We start from the raw sequence: 16,202 nt of genomic DNA on the forward strand, positions 1-16,202 counted from the left end.
TTCTTCTAAATGATCACATTTATTGCCATACATTTGTTTGCAGTATTCGATGAGCTCTTTAATTCCTTTTATATCTGTATTTATATTCCCCTTTTTTCTCCTAATACTGTTTACATGTGCCTTTCTCTCTCTTTGGTAACTGTTTATTTTTTTTGTTGAGTCTTGGCAGAGTTTGGTCTTATCAAGGAACTAACATTTGTTTCTGTTGGTTCTTTGTATTATATCTTTGATTTCTATTCTGCTTTTATTTTTGTATTATTTCCTTTCTGCTTTTTTTAGTGTTTATTCTGTACTTTTACTCTAAATTAGGTTAGACATTTAGCACATTATCAACTTTCTGCTTTAATACAAACATTTAAGACAATATATTTTATTTGCAGTACTGTTTTTGATGCAAGTTTTGATAATATTTTATGTATTGTTCACTTAAGTATTTTTAAGTTTTCCATTATGATTTCTTCTTGATCCATGAATTATTTAGAAATCTTTAAATTTTCAAATTTACATGAATTTTAATTTAATAATCTATAATTTAATTGCATTATGGTCAAAGAACATGGCCTGTAAGACAGCAATTACTAAATTAAGATTTACTGTACAGCCTAGTCGACAGTCCTTTTTTTTAAGATCAGCACCTGAGCTAACATCTGTTGCCAATCTTTTTTCTTCTTCTTCTTTTCCCCAAAGCCCTCCAGTACATAGTTGTATATTTTAGTTGTAGGTCCTTCTGGTTGTGCCATGTGGGATGCCGCCTCAGCATGACCTGATGAGTGGTGCGATATACGTGGCCAGGATCCAAACCTGCGCGAAACCCCTGGGCCACCAAAGCAGAGCACACAAACCCAACCTCTTGGCCACACGGTTGGCCCCTGGAGAGTCCATTTTTTAAGTAAATATTTCATGTAAGTTCTAGAAGAATGTACATTCTCTAATTGTTGGACATAAGACTCTACATATTTTTCTTGTTAAATTAAGCTTAATTGTGTGGTCCAAATCTTGTATTTCATGCTAATATTTTGTCTTATTAAGAAGTCCATGAATGTAGACTTGTTCATTTTTTCCTGTAATTCTGTTCATTTTTGCTTAATACGTCTTGTGGCTATTTTATTAGATAAATACAAATCTCAGCTGATACTGGCATTTGCATTCAGAGTAGCTATGCCATATGCTGAGATCTTTTTTTTTCTTTTAGGAGGAAGGGGGCACAGGAAGCCTGGAAGTTTTCCTTACTTCCTCCCCATCTAGCAACTCATTTCAAAAGTATGTTTATTGAGAATCTTCTTTTGTAGCAGTATGGAACTATGAACTCTCTGACCTGCCACAGTACCACAATCAGAAATTTCTCTTAACTTTCCTTTAAAAACAGACAATTTCACATGGATGAACCTTGAGGATATTACACCAAATGAAATAAGCAAACCACAAAAGACAAATACTGCATGATTCTACTTATATGAGGTATCTAAAGTAATCAAACTCTTAGAAACAGAAAGCAGAATGGTGGTTGTCAGAGGCTAGAGGGAGGGGAAAATGGGGAGTTGCTATTCAATGGGTACAGTTTCAGTCACGTAAGACGAAAAGCTCGGCTGTACAACAATGTGCACATAGTTAATAATACTATAATGTGCACCTAAAAATTAAGAGAGTCAATTTATGTTATGTTTTTTATATAATTAAAAAAAAAAACAAAAAACTGTTTCATGGCCAACAAAGAGATAACATTCACTAAGAAACTGCTGGCACTTCCTTTTAGACCAAATAGTAAACTGGGATTTCCACCTGTAAAACAAATAGTAAAGAAGATTTCAAAATTCAGCAGTAGTCTCTAATAGCATAAATGTGATTCTCAAAGTGATTATTACAACATATTTCTTCCTTCTCAACCAAACAAGTTCTTGCCTATTATCTCTTAGACAATTGTCTCAGTTAATTGAGACAACTGAGGCATCTTTTGGTCATGGCAATTATATGAAGATGGTGGACTTCTTCAAATTTTTTCTATTTCAAAATGTCCCTCTTTGAATGTTTCTCATCTTCATACCTAGAAATGTAGCTTCTACATATCAGTCTAAGGACTGGTACCAAGCTGGGTATACAAGAATCATGTAAAGAGACTTAAAAATACAGATTTCCAGAACCACTGAATCAAAATTTAGAAAAGACTTAGGACTCTGAATTTAAAAAAAAACTCCTTTTCAGTTCCCCTTTATCTATCTAGCTGACTACTGCTCATTCTCTTAAAAGCCATCCCTGATTCCCTGGGCAGGGCTGAGGGCCTCTTCTCAGTTCCACTTCTCAGTACACTGTCATCTCATGATATATACAACAATAGGTATGTATCTCCCCTACTACGATGTAAATTATTACAGGGCAAAGTGCATATATTTGCTGTAGTCTTCTTTTTAAAACCTTACTGAGGTCATAATAGTTTATAACATTGTGAAATTTCAGTTGTACCTTATTGTGAGTCACTGTATAAACATGCCCCTTCACCCCTTGTGCACACCCACAACTCTCTTCCCCTCTGGTAACCACTAAACTGTTCTCTTTGTTCATGTGTTAGTTTACCTCCCACATGAGTGAAAACATACAGTGCTTGTCTCTCTGTTTGGCTTATGTCACTTAACATAATACCCTCAAGGTCCATCCACATTGTTGCAAACGGGATGATTTTATCGTTTTTTACAGCCAAGTAGTATTCCATTGTACATATATACACCACATCTTCTTTATCCAATCATTAGTTGATGGGCACCTGGGTTGTTTCTACTTCTTGGCTATAGTGAACAATGTTACAGTGAACACAGAAGTGCACAAGTCTCTTTGAATTGTTGATTTCAAGTTCTGTGGATAAATACCCAGTACTGGGTTAGCTGGGTCGCATGGTATTTCTATTTTCAATTTTATGAGAAATCTCCACAATGTTTTCCATAGTGGCTGCACCAGTTTGTATCCCTACCAGCAGTGAATGACAGTTCCCTTTTCTGCACATCCTCTCCAACATTTTAGTCTTGGTGATTATAACCATTCTAACGGGTGTAAGGTGATATCTCAGTGTAGTTCTCATTTGCATTTCCCTGATGATTAGTGATGTTGAACATCTTTTCATGTGCCTATTGGTCATCTGTATATGTTCTCTAGAAAAATGTCTGTTCAGATCCTCTGCCCATTTTTTGATCAGGTTGTTCATTTTTTGTTTGTTTATACATTTTTTTGAGGCAGACTGGCCCTGAGCTAACATCCACACCCATCTTCCTCTACTTTATACGTGGGACGCCTACCATATAGCATGGCATGCCAAGCGGTGCCATGTCCGCACCTGGGATCCGAACTAGTGAACCCCGGGCCGCTGAAGGGGAACATGTGCACTTAGCTGCTGTGCCAGTGGGCTGGCCCATGTTCGATTTTTTTTATTGTTGTGTGAATTTTTTATATATTTTGGAGATTAACCAATTGTCAGATATATGATTTGCAAACATTTTCTCCCAGCTGGTAGGTTGTCTTTTCGTTTTGCTCCTGTTTTTCTTTGCCTTGCAGAAGCTCTTTAGTCTGAAGAAGTCCCATTTGTTTGTTTTTTCTTTTCTTTCCCTTGTCCGAGTAGACATGGTATCCAAAACGATCCTCCTAAAACTGACATCAAAGAGTGTGCTGCCTATTTTTTTCTAGGAGTTTTATGGTTTCAGGACTTACCTTCAAGTCTTTGATCGATTTTGAGTTAATTTTTGTGTATGGCAAAAGACAATGGTCTACTTTCATTCTTTTGCATGTGGCTGTTCAGTTTTCCCAGCACCCTTTATTGAAGAGACTTTCCTTTCCCCATTGCCTGTTTTTAGCTCCTTTGTCGAAGATTAGCTGTCTGTAGACATGTGGTTTAATTACTGGGCTTTCAATTCTGTTCTATTGATCTGTGTGCCTGTTTTTGTGCCAGCACCGTGCTGTTTTGACTACTATAGCTTTGGAGTATAATCTTAAGTCAGGGATTGTGATACCTCCAGCTTTGTTCTTTTTTGTCAGGATTGCTTTAGCTATTCAGGGTGTTTTGTTGCCCCATACGAATTTCAGAATTCTTTGTTCTATTTCCATGAAGAATGTCACTGGAATTCTGATTGGGATTGTACTGAATCTGTCGATTGCTTTAGGTAGTATGGAGATTTTACCTATGTTTATTCTTCCCATCCATGTGCATGGATTATCTTTCTATTTCTTTATGTCATCATCAATTTCTTCCAATAATGTCTTATAGTTTTCATTGTATAGGTCTTTCACCTCCTTGGTTAAATTAATTCCTAGGTATTTTATTCTTTTTGTTGCAACTGTAAATGGAATGGTATTCTTGAATTATCTTTCTATTAGTTCGTTATTAGAGTATAGGAATGCAACTGATTTTTGTAAGTTGATTTTGTGCCCTGCAACTTTGCTGTAGTTGTTGATTATTTCTAACAGTTATCTGATGGATTCTTTAGGGTTTTCTGTGTATAAAATCATGCCATCTAGAAAGAGCAAGAGTTTCACTCCTTCATTGCCTATTTGGATCCCTTTTATTTCTTTTTCTTACTAATTGCTCTGGCAATAACCTCCAGTGCTATGTTGAGTAAGAGTGGCAAGTGTGGGCACCTTTGTCTTGTTCCTGTTCTCAGATGGATGGTTTTCAGTTTTTCTCTGTTGAGTATGATGTTGGCTATGGGTTTGTCACATATAGGCTTTATGATATAGAGGTACTTTCCTTCTGCACCCATTTTATTGAGAGTTTTTATTATAAATGGACGTTGGATCTTGTCAAATGCTTTCTCTGCGTCTACTAAGATGATCATGTGGTTTTTATTCCCCATTTTGTTAATGTGGTGTATCACACTGGTCGATTTGTGGATCTTCAACCATCCCTGCATCCCTGGTATAAATCCCACTTGATCATGGTGTATGATGCTTTTAATGTATTGCTGTATTTGGTTTGCCAATATTTTGTTGAGGATTTTTGCTCCTATGTTCATCAGCGATATTGGCCTGTAATTTTCCTTCTTTGTGTTGTCCCTGTCTGCCTTTGGGATCAGGGTGATGTTGGCCTCATAAAATGTGTTAGGAAGTGTTCCATCTTCTTCAAGTATCTGGAATAATTTGAGAAGGATAGGCATTAAATCTTTTTTGAATGTTTGGTAGAATTCTCCAGAAAAGCCATCTGGTCCTGGACTTTTATTTTTTGGGAGGTTTTTGATTTGATCCCTTTACTTGTGATTGGTCTGTTCAGATCCTCTATTTCTTCTTGCTTCAGTTTGTGGAGGTTGTATAAGTCTAAGAATTTGTCCATTTCTTCTAAATTGTCCAATTTGTTGGCATATAATTTTCACAGTATTCTCTTACAACCCTTTGTATTTCTGTCGAGCCATTGTAATTTCTCCTCTTTCATTTCTAATTTTATTTATTTGAACCTCCTCTCCCTTTTTCTTAATGAGTCCAGCTAGTGTTTGTCAATTTTATGTTCTCAAAGAACCAGCTCTTAGTTTCACTGATCCTTTCTATTGGTTTTTGGTTTCAATTTCACTTATTTCTGCTCTAATTTTTATTATTTCCCTCCTTCTGCTGACTTTGGGCTTTGTTTCTTCTTTCTCTAATTATGCTACATGTAGTTTGAGATTGCTTATTGGAGATTTTTCTTGTTTATTAAGATGGGCCTGTATTGCTATGAATTTCCCTCTTAGTACTGCTTTTGCTGCCTCCCATTTAAGTTGGTATGGTGTGTTTTCATTTTCATTTGTCTCCAGATATTTTGTGATTTCTCCTTTAATTTCTTCAATGATCCACTGGTTGTCTAGTATATGTTGTTTAGTTTCCATCTGTCACTTTCCCAGATTTGTTTTTGTTGGTGATTTCTAGTTTCACAGCATTATGGTTGGAAAAGATGTTTGATATGATTTCAATCTTCTTAAATTTACTGAGGCTTGTCTTGTTTCCCAACATATGGTCTATCCTTGAGAGTGTTCCATGTGCACTTGAGAAGATTATGTACTTGGCTGTTTTTAGATGGACATATCTATTACATCCATCTGGTCTAGATTTTTGTTTAAATCCACTATTTTCTTGTTGACTTTCCGTGTGGATGATCTATCCATTGATGGAAGTGGGGTGTTAAGGTCCCCTACTATTATTGTGTTGTTGTTAATATCTCCCTTTAGGTTTATTAATAGTTGCTTTATGTACTTTGATGTTCCTGTGTTGGGAGCATATATATTTTTAAGTGTTATGTCTTCTTGGTGGAGTATCCCTTTTATCATTATATACGGTCCCTCTTTGTCTCTCATTACCTGTTTCATCTTGAAGCCTACTTTGTCTGATGTAAGTATGGCAACACCTGCTTTCTTTTGTTTGCCATTTGCTTGGAGTATCATCTTCCATTCCTTCCTTCTGAGCCTGTGTCTGTCTTTAGAGCTGAGTTTCCTAGAGGCAGCATATTGTTGGGTCTTGTTTTTTAATCCATCCCTCCACTCTGTGTCTTTTGATTGGAGAATTCAATCTATTTACATTTAGAGTGATTATTGTTATATGTGGGCTTAATGCTGCCAATTTATTCACTCGTTCTCCAGTTCTTCTGCATTTCTCTTGTTTCTTATCCCATGTATTTTGGACTACCAATTTGGTTTGGCAGTTCTCTGTGATGGTTTTCTGAGTTTTCTCTTTATTTATCATTTTTGTCTCTGTTCTGATTATTTGTTTAGTAGTTACCATGAGGTTTGTATAAAAAAAATCTCATAGATGAGATAGTCCATTTTCTGATAGCCTCTTATTTCCTTAATCTAAGCCAATTCCATTCCATTCCTCTTCCCCTTCTATGTTATTATTGTCACAACTTATTCTATTTTGGTTGCGAGTTTGTGGTTAAAATGACAAGATTATATTTATTTTTGATGTTTTCCTTCCTTTTATCTTTTTTAAAGATTGGCACCTGAGCTAACAACTGTTGCCAATCTTCTCTCTTTTTCTGCTCTATCTCCCCAAATCCCTCCAGTACACAGTTGTATATTTTAGTTGTGGGTTGCTCTAGTTGTGGCATATGGGATGCCGCCTCAACATGGCCTGAGGAGTGGTGCCATGTCCGCACCCAGGATCCGAACCAGTGAAACCCCAGGCCACCAAAGCAGATCGTGTGAACTTAACCACTTGGCCATGGGGCCAACACTCCCTTTATCTTTAATGTTATAGTTAAGTTTTTGCTAACCCGTTCTGATAGAGAGCAGCAATTTTCTGACTGTGTCTGCCTATTCATCTCCTTGCCCCAGGTTTTGTATTCCCCCTCTGTTTTTTCTTCAATTATGAAGTCCTTTTTGAACATTTCTTGTAGGTGGGCTCTTGCAGTTATAAAATCCCTTAACTTTTGTTTATCTGGGAAAGTTTTTATTTGTCTATCATATCTGAAGGATATTTTCACTGGATACAGTATTCTTGGCTGACAGTTTTCGTCTTTCAGAATTTTGATTATATCATTCCACTCTCTCCTAGCCTGTAAGTCTTCTGCTGAGGAATCTACTGAAAGCCTGATAGGGGTTTCTTTGCAAGTTATTTTCTTCTACCTTACTGCCCTTCATATTTTTCCTTTGTCATTGACTTTTGACAGCTTTACTGCTACATGCCCTGGAGGAGGTCTTTTGACATTAATATAATTAGGAGTTCTATTAGCTTCTTTTACCTGTATTTCCAGCTCCTTCCCCAGGCTTGGGAAGTTCTCAGCTATTATTTCTTTGAAGAAGTTTTCTGCTCCATTCTCCCTCCCTTCTCCCTCTGGAACACTTAGAATATTTATGTTGCATTTCCTAAGTGAGTCAGATATTTCTTGAAGAATTTCTTAATTTCGTTTTAGTCTTAGTTCTCGCTCCTCCTCCATCTGAAACATTTCTATATTTCTGTCCTCCAGATTGCTAATTCTCTCCTGCATAATATCAGATCTGTTATTGAGGGCATCCAGATTTTTCTTTATCTTATCCATTGTGTTTTTCACTTCCAACATTTCTGATTGGTTTTTCTGGTTTTTCTTTATAGTTTCATCTCTGTTGTGAAGAATTCCCTCTGTTCATTAATTTTGTTCTGATTTCATGGAACTATCTGTATTTTTTTGTAAAGTTACAAGTGTTGAGTTTTTTTATGATAGCTATTTTGAATTCTCTGTCATTTAGATTATAAATTTCTGTCCCTTCAGGATTGATTTCTGGGTGCTTGTCACGTTCCTTCTTGTCTGGAGATTTAATATAACTTGTCATACTGTTTGACAGTCTGGATTTGTGCCTCCAAAGAGTGATATTATCTTGTCACAGTTTCCACCTGCTGCCACTGGGTGTGGGTCAAGAGCTGTGTATTGTGAGGCTGCTGTGATCCCCAGCTTGCTCACTCAGAGATCCTGCTTTTCTAACATATGTGTGGGCACTCTGGCCAACCAGTTATCCTGGACCACCAGATAGGGGGAAGGGTACTTTCTTTCACCTGTGTGATCCCGGGGGCGTTCTCACTCTGCCCTCACTATCTGCTCTTCTGGTGTCCTGGCTTGAAGAAGACATCCCTGCAACAGCTTAGCCACCTCTGTGTGGGGCTCTCCCCTAGGCTGTGAGGGAACTTGGAGAGTGAAGGTGTTCCTGTGGAGAGCTAACGCTCCCCGCTTTTTTCTCAGAGCTGCATGTGGTCCCACTCCCTGGGTTGCTGCCACTGCGGGAGGAAGAGGAGATCCCCTTACCCTCTTCCACTCCCTCTCAGGGGTCCATCACCCCCACCTTCAGGTGTATGGCTGTGTGGGTCTCTCAGATATCTTCTGTGTTGTGTGAATGTCCTCTGTTGGTTTATGAATGTCCTTTTCATTGTATCTTAGAGGGGAGAATCTAAGGGAAGAGCTCACTCTGCCTTGATGCCTTTGTCACTATATTAGTTGCATTCTTGGTGCACAGAATAGCGTTAGATATGTAGCTGGTTCACAATACACATTTCCTGAGTCAAACCAATTAATTGTGAAGTATCTACTATGTATGGAAATACATTTTTAAATGAACTAATGACTATCAATCAAGAAAGGTATAACAGCATCATCCTGTGAGCTTTTAAAAAATACGCATTCCTGGGTCCATCTAAATCTAATGAGACTCACCAGTTCCAAGACATTCTCTATCAGGTGAGAATAACACCCATGGGAAAGAGGTCCTTGATATGATATTTAGAGGAAGAGGACTTTGACTGAAGTGAGTCAGGGAGAGAAGGATATTCCAAAAATGGAATGACATTCAGACGCTGAGGTATTAAAACCCACTCACAGCAGGAGAACCCCAAGTGATTCAGTTTTACCAAAATGACTAATTTGTAGAAAAATGGCTACAAAAATTCTAGAGAGATGTTTAAAGGGTCAGTCCCCAAAAGGTTCGTATGATAATGCTAAAGAACTTTAACGTTTCATAAAACTTAAGAAGCATTACTGGAGAGAGGAGTGGAAAAAAGTCTTGCATTATACAAAGATTACTCTGGATACCATGTGTAGAACAGACTGAAGTGGGAATAGAATGGAGACAAGGAGACTAATTAAGAGACTGTTGTACTAATTCAGGAAAAGAATACTAAGGGCCTGAACCAAACCAATATGAACAGAGTAGAGAGCAGATTTGAAATATATTGTGGAAATGGAATTATAATTACTTAGTTACTAACTAGAGGTGGGAGATAAGTGAGAGAGTAGTCTGAGTTTCTAGCTTCAGCAAATGTGTGAATAGTGGTACCATTTATGAATATGGGGAATAAAGCACAAAGAGCAGGTTTTAGGGTTGAGACCAAAGGATTGTGTTCAGGAAGAATGTTAGCTCAATGTCTAGACATACTGAGTCTGAGGACATCTGTACAGAGAGACTTACAAAAATGCATCTATAGCTAAGAAGGGAGACCTAGGCTGCAGATGAGATTTATGGTCATAAGCAGAGAGATGGTAACTGAACCCATCAAAGATGAGATCATTCATACAAGTCTTGGAGTGAGAAGGAGGGAGAGACAGAGAGAGAATTCTGAAGACGACAAAGGCAAACTTAGGAAGAGAAGCTCTGAAAATGGGTGATCAGCCAGAGAAGTAATAGCAAAATTAGAAAAAAATATGGTGTTAGGGAAGAAGGCATGGTCAACAATGTCAAAAGTCACAGACGGATAAGAAAGGAAACCAATGGAAAGTCCCTCATTGCATCTGAAAACTAGAAAGCTAATAGTACTTTAGAATAAAAGCTTCAGTGAGGAGGCTGGGGTAGAATCTTGGGCTGAACAATGCATAGGTGATAAGAATGGAGAGACAAATAGTATGGTGTATTCTTTTAAGATTCTGTGTGTACATATGTGTATGCACACATGTGGATGTGTCCATGTAGGCAATAAAGTAAGTGGGGGCTGAGGTGGGATATGAGGGTTGAGATCTGAAAAGACTGGAGCACATTTATATAATAAGGGAAAAGAGTATTAGAGAGAAAGAGGTTGAAGACACAAGAAGAGTGGCGATGAGAGAGTGAGGTCCATGAGGAGGAACGAGGAATTGGGGTACAAACCTAGGACAGGAGGAGGGAAGGTTTTCTCCCAGGACTTCAGGAAAGGATGAGTGTGAAGAAAAACAAGTTTCCAGGTGGTAGAACATGAAGTTGAATAGCTATTTCCTGATTTTCAAAATTTTTCTCTGCAGAATTGAAGGCAAGATCACATTCTGAGTGAGAGAGGGGGTGGGTGGGGTTCGAGTTATGGTTTAGGCAGGGAAGAACCAGATTAAACGGCAGTGAATTGATGAGGACATGTAGGAGGACATCAAGGCAACAGCAGGCCTGGCTCATACTGGAGTCTACCCAGCATACACACACTAGCCCAAACGTTAGAGAAGCTGAATGACTGATTATTCCAAGGTTGGGCTTTCATAGCATGGGTAAAATTAAAGGCCCACAGAGATTATTTTTTAACAGATAAGAACAGCAAGAAACTTAACAAGTAATAAGATAAGAAAGGAAGTAATATACTACAATAAATGAAAAAGTCAGAACTAAAGATCTTGATGAAGTCAAAGAACTGGAAAGACAGAGTAGCCCTTCAGGTAGCAGTGTTTAAGATTGCACGGGTGAAGATGACTGAAGGCTGAGAGCTGAAGAGGTCTAGGACTATGAGGCAAGTGTTGTATGTTTCCTTCCCAGAGACATGATGTCACCCAGAATGAAGAAGGTACAGGGAGAAGACGAGGGCAAAGAGAAAGATAGTGTATGGCATCCTCAGCACTCCAGCCTTCAGCAAATGTCTGAGAGGAGGCTACAAGACAAGTACTGACTATGAATTCAGGAAAGAATAGATATAAGAGCAATAATGTGATGCATCCGGACAGCACAAGCCTTAGAGGAGATCATTTTAATTTGCAAGCTGGAGAGTAATAGCTTAGACTAGGAAACTCTGGCCATGTAGGAAGCAAGAATGAGCAGCCTCCACCGGAGGAAGAAAGAAAGACAGTTAACTCAGAGGAGAGCCAGACTTCAACTAGGATGAAGAAGGGTTGAGAGTATTCAGAGTGGCATGTTCACAGCAGAGTGCAGCTCCTGTGAACACTGGAAATGGTGGCAAGAAAGGCAGCAGAGGGGACCAGGTGGCAGGAGGAGGCACTAGGCAGCATCTCCTCCGAGAAAGAAATGCCTCTTCCTAACACTAGGTACCAAGACAAGGTGAACGCTCTCTTCCTAAGAAGGGGTACAGGGAAAACAGCCCAAGCTAATGACGATGGAGGCGGGCTGGTAAGTACATTGTAAACAGAGGTCTCCTTGCAGCTTTCAACTGGAGATGTCCAACAGGCAGTTGGATATAGAAGTCTAATGCTTAGGAGACAAATCACAAGAGTTTTATTGATTTGTATACTTGAGAGTAATTTAAGTCACAAATGTCTTACTTTTAAAAATGTCTCAGTTCCAATTTTTAAAAGTTCCTCCATTTAGATCAATTTGATAAAACTAATGAGGGAATTCAAATGTAGTTTATCACATCTAATGACTGCAATTACAACAGATACATAAAAAATTAAATGCAACCAGGAGGAAGGGAGGGAGGGAGGGAGAGGTCTGTGGCTATAGAAGGATAGTAGGAGGGATTTTGCGATAGAACTATTCTACTCATCTGTATCCGGACTGTGGTGAAGATCACACAAATCTACACATGTGATAAAACTGCACACACTAAACACATCCACAAATGAGTCCATATAAAACCAGTGAAATCTGGATGGATTGTATCACTGTCGATTTCCTAGTTGCGCTATTATACTATAGTTATGCAAGATTTTTTTTCCCCCCGGGGGAAGACTAGCCCTGAGCTAATATCTATTGCCAATCTTCCTCTTTTTTTGCTCGAGGGAGATCAGCCCTGAGCTAACATCCGGGCCAATCCTCCTCCACTTTATATGTGGGTTGCTGCCATAGCACAGCCAATGAGTGATGTAGGCCTGCTCCCGGGAACCGAACCTGGGACCTGGGGCTGCTGAAACAGAGTGCACCAAACTTAACCACTGGTGGCCAGCTCCTAGTAATACAAGATTTTACCAGTGGGGGAAACTGGGTAAAGGGTATAGACCATCTCTGAGTATTATTGCTTACAATCACATGCAAATCTACAATTATCAAAATAAAGTTGTTGGTTTTTTTTTTAATTAAAGGCAAGGTGTACGATTGGAAAATACCATCTTCAAAACTCTTGGTAAAGACTAGAGAATCAGTCTCTCTAGCTCAGTGATCCTCAACCAGAAATTTGGAGGTGATGAAGGGGCCCCTAAATATTAGAACTACTGCCTGAACCTCCATTCCATGAACATATACCCACACCAGAATTGTTGCCATGGGAAGCCACAGGTTTCAGAGGAAGTTTGTCATGTCTTCAAGTATGCAACTGAAGGAGAATGAAAAACCACTCTCTCATAGCTACTTAATCTTTACAAACACTTCTAATTCGTAAGGAAAAAAGCATGCAAGAGAAACATAACATTTAATAAGTAATGTATAACAAACATGAAATAGTTTAAGAGATAAGTGCTCATTTGATTTGTCTAAAATCAGCCAATACGTTCTTCATGAAAATGTACTTGATCAACATAAAGAAAAACATTCTATTCATATAAGAATAAAAGTACAGATTTTTTCCCCAGTAACTGATAGATGTTCAGTGGTATATCCAAATTCTCCTAACAAGGAGTACATCATCTATAAAGGTATGCAGCCTGTGGCCTTGAGTAGAATGAGATTATTCAGCCTATACTGGAAGCCTTGGCACACTAACACTACACCCTTGTCAACTAAAAGAAGGAAACACAAAAGAGCAGAAGCCAAAATGCAATAGATTCAATATTTTTTTAAAAGTTCCTACTAACAAGCAGCCCTACAGAGAATGTCTATGTTTAACCCACTAAAATCAAACATAGGGAAACATTTTGGAGTAGTAAGGCAACCTGATTTAATACCTCAACAAATGGTATCAATCAGAACAAAACATAAAATGACCTTATGATGAACTCATTTTTAAAACCCTGGTATTACAATTGCACACATAATTGTGTGTGTGTGTTTGTGTGTGTGTACACATCAGAATCCAAATGTCCAACCGGGCGGAAGTGCTATGTAAAAGAATGGCATATCCAAAGCTACTAAAAGACTGTGTTTAGGATAGGCAAACGTTTACAATATACTGCTAAGTAGCTTAAGAGCTACAAATTAGTATGTGCAGGATTCTATTTTGAGTATAAAAGAATATTTGTATATGTTCATACAGAAAAAAATACCAAAGAAAATAAACCCAATTTTTGTTCTTAAATAATGAGGTTTTTTTCCTTTACACTATTGGGGCCCAGGGCAGGCTGCCCCCAAATATCCCACAACAGCATATTGATTATTTTGAATTAAAGTTACCTGTGTTGACTTAAAGTAAAGTTTGGACCCTCCTTTTTCTGTTCCCCCTCAAGGCAGGAAATAAATCTCCCATGCGAAAGGTACCTTCCCTGCACCAGAGCTAGAGCATTCAGGGCTGAGAACCCTATATAAACACACCTTGTTACTTTTATTAATTTACTACCTTAAGACTGCTAATACTGCTCTAATTCCTCATTAATTACATATTCCAAACCTGGTTTTTTGTCCTGTCAATTCCTTACAAATTTATTATTTCTTTATGTAAAAGATATAAAAGCAGCCTGCTTTGCCCATCCCAGAGGGCATCATTTCTCTATGACCTCCTATGTGCATGTATTAAATCAGTTTTTCTCCTATTAATCTGGTCTTGTGTCAATTTTATTAGGACCATAAGAAATCGAGAGGGTTAAGGAGAAAATTTCTCCCTCCCTGACAACACGTTTCTATGTTTTACAAGTTTTCCACAGTGACTACATGCTACTTTTGTAATTTGGAAGGAAAAAACCAACTACACTGATAAATATATTAAATAACACTTATAAAAGCTACAGAATAATGTGAAAAGGAAGTGTATATGTATATGAATACACATACATATATGATTACAATTATTTTTTAAAAAATTATGCATAAGAAAAGAAAAAAAGGTTGGTAGGAAATACATCAAAATAACGGTGGCTGCGTTTTAAGGATGAAATAATTATGAGCAATTTTTTTCCTTCTACTATTCTATGCCTTGAAATTTTTCATTAAAGAACATGTATTACCTTAATATTGAAAAAAATTACTGTACTTATCAACTCTGACCCCAAACCTTCTGTTCCACCATATCCTGCCTCCTAAAACAAACCATCAACAAACACACGCACACAAACCTTCAAGTACTTACAGGGGCTTACATCTCTGTATCTGTTTCGATTTCTGTTTTCTGGAAACTTGGCCACTCTATGAGGATAGTCATGGGATTCATTGCGAATTTCCTTAAAATAACAAAAATATATTTTAATATATCTCTTAAATTTTATACAGCAAAACAGATACTTTCCCAGCCAGTACAAAATAATATTTATTGAGCACTTACGATATGCCAAATACTATGCAAAGCACATTATCTACATTATCGCATTCAATTCTCACAACACCAATGGGAATGGTTATCTTCCCCATTTTATATGTGAGGGATGATAGGCTTTGAGAAGTTAAATAATCTGCCAAAGGTCACAAGTACGTGGCAGATCCCAGGACTGAATCAGGGACCTTCAGACACCAAAGTCTCTGCTTTTGATATCTTTATTTACTGCCATGATATATTCAACACCTACAAGCATGATCAAACACTTTATAGAAGAGAATTAATGCAATGGAGGTATCTAAGGTTAACCACATCATACTCAAATTGCTGACCAAACTCTCTTAATCTACCTGTATTTTGGAGTTTCTATCTTAAAATTTTAATCTGTTCCTTGATCTTCGTGGCATTTAACTGGTACTTTATTTTGAGCTCAGAAATATCCTAAAATTTTATTTCTAGAGCCATAAATACTTAGCAACAATCACTAGGCCTCAGGCTCATTTTAGGACACTTATGGTTCTCTGCATTCTACTACAGAGGAGATTCTGTGAAAGTATGCCTGCACTAGGCACTCAGCTATCTAGTGTATCCACTATGACCAGGTTTTTTTCTCCAAATTGGAATACTATTCTAAGAATTCTGGTAAAAACAAAAACATACCCCAAAAAAGGTGTGTATTAACAGCAAAAATTATTTTGGGCTTTTGCTCACACTACCACGTGTGAGAAAAAGCATTTTAAAATTTAGGTACCAGACAGTTCTATAAATTAAGCATAAATTACTCAAGTCATTTCTTAAGGAATGCCCTTATAGTTGTTTCCTCATCCTCTTGCCTGCCACCACTCCCACCAGCCCAATGACAGGTAACTTTCTAGTTCATATTTTTAGCCAGTGGGCTTTCCAAGATGCTAGAGTAGGGAACACAGACCACCTCTCAGCGGGAGGAATCTCAGTCACAGTGTGCAAAGAGCAAGTGGGATTAAACATACGTTGGTACAGCCATTTTGGAAAACGCAATTTGCCACACAGACAGAAAAAGAAACAAATACATACATGCACGTTACAACTGTTGCTACTGACTTCTGAAAGCTATCTCACATCCAGCAACCTTGCTGAGCTCTCTAATATTTTGTAGCTGGTTCTGAACTTCTTAATATGAGCAAAAATTGATAATTCTGTCTCTTCCTTAGACTTCATATTTCTTATTTATCCTTACCTCTTATTTT

The 16,202-nt window shown here is 37.8% G+C and overlaps 1 protein-coding gene across 2 annotated transcripts in view; it reads right to left on the reverse strand.

The window, feature by feature from the left end:
• The window catches only part of PTPN2 (protein tyrosine phosphatase non-receptor type 2), an 85,378-nt gene that overhangs the window by 50,277 nt on the left and 18,899 nt on the right, over positions 1-16,202 (reverse strand). For both annotated transcript variants that reach the window (XM_014837304.3, XM_044773483.2), the window contains exon 2: positions 14,794-14,884. In XM_014837304.3, the coding sequence (XP_014692790.1) occupies positions 14,794-14,884 (91 nt within the window). The remainder of the gene's footprint in view (positions 1-14,793; positions 14,885-16,202) is intronic.

This window comes from Equus asinus, chromosome 7, assembly GCF_041296235.1.
Source record: "Equus asinus isolate D_3611 breed Donkey chromosome 7, EquAss-T2T_v2, whole genome shotgun sequence".
Lineage (NCBI taxonomy): Eukaryota > Metazoa > Chordata > Mammalia > Perissodactyla > Equidae > Equus > Equus asinus.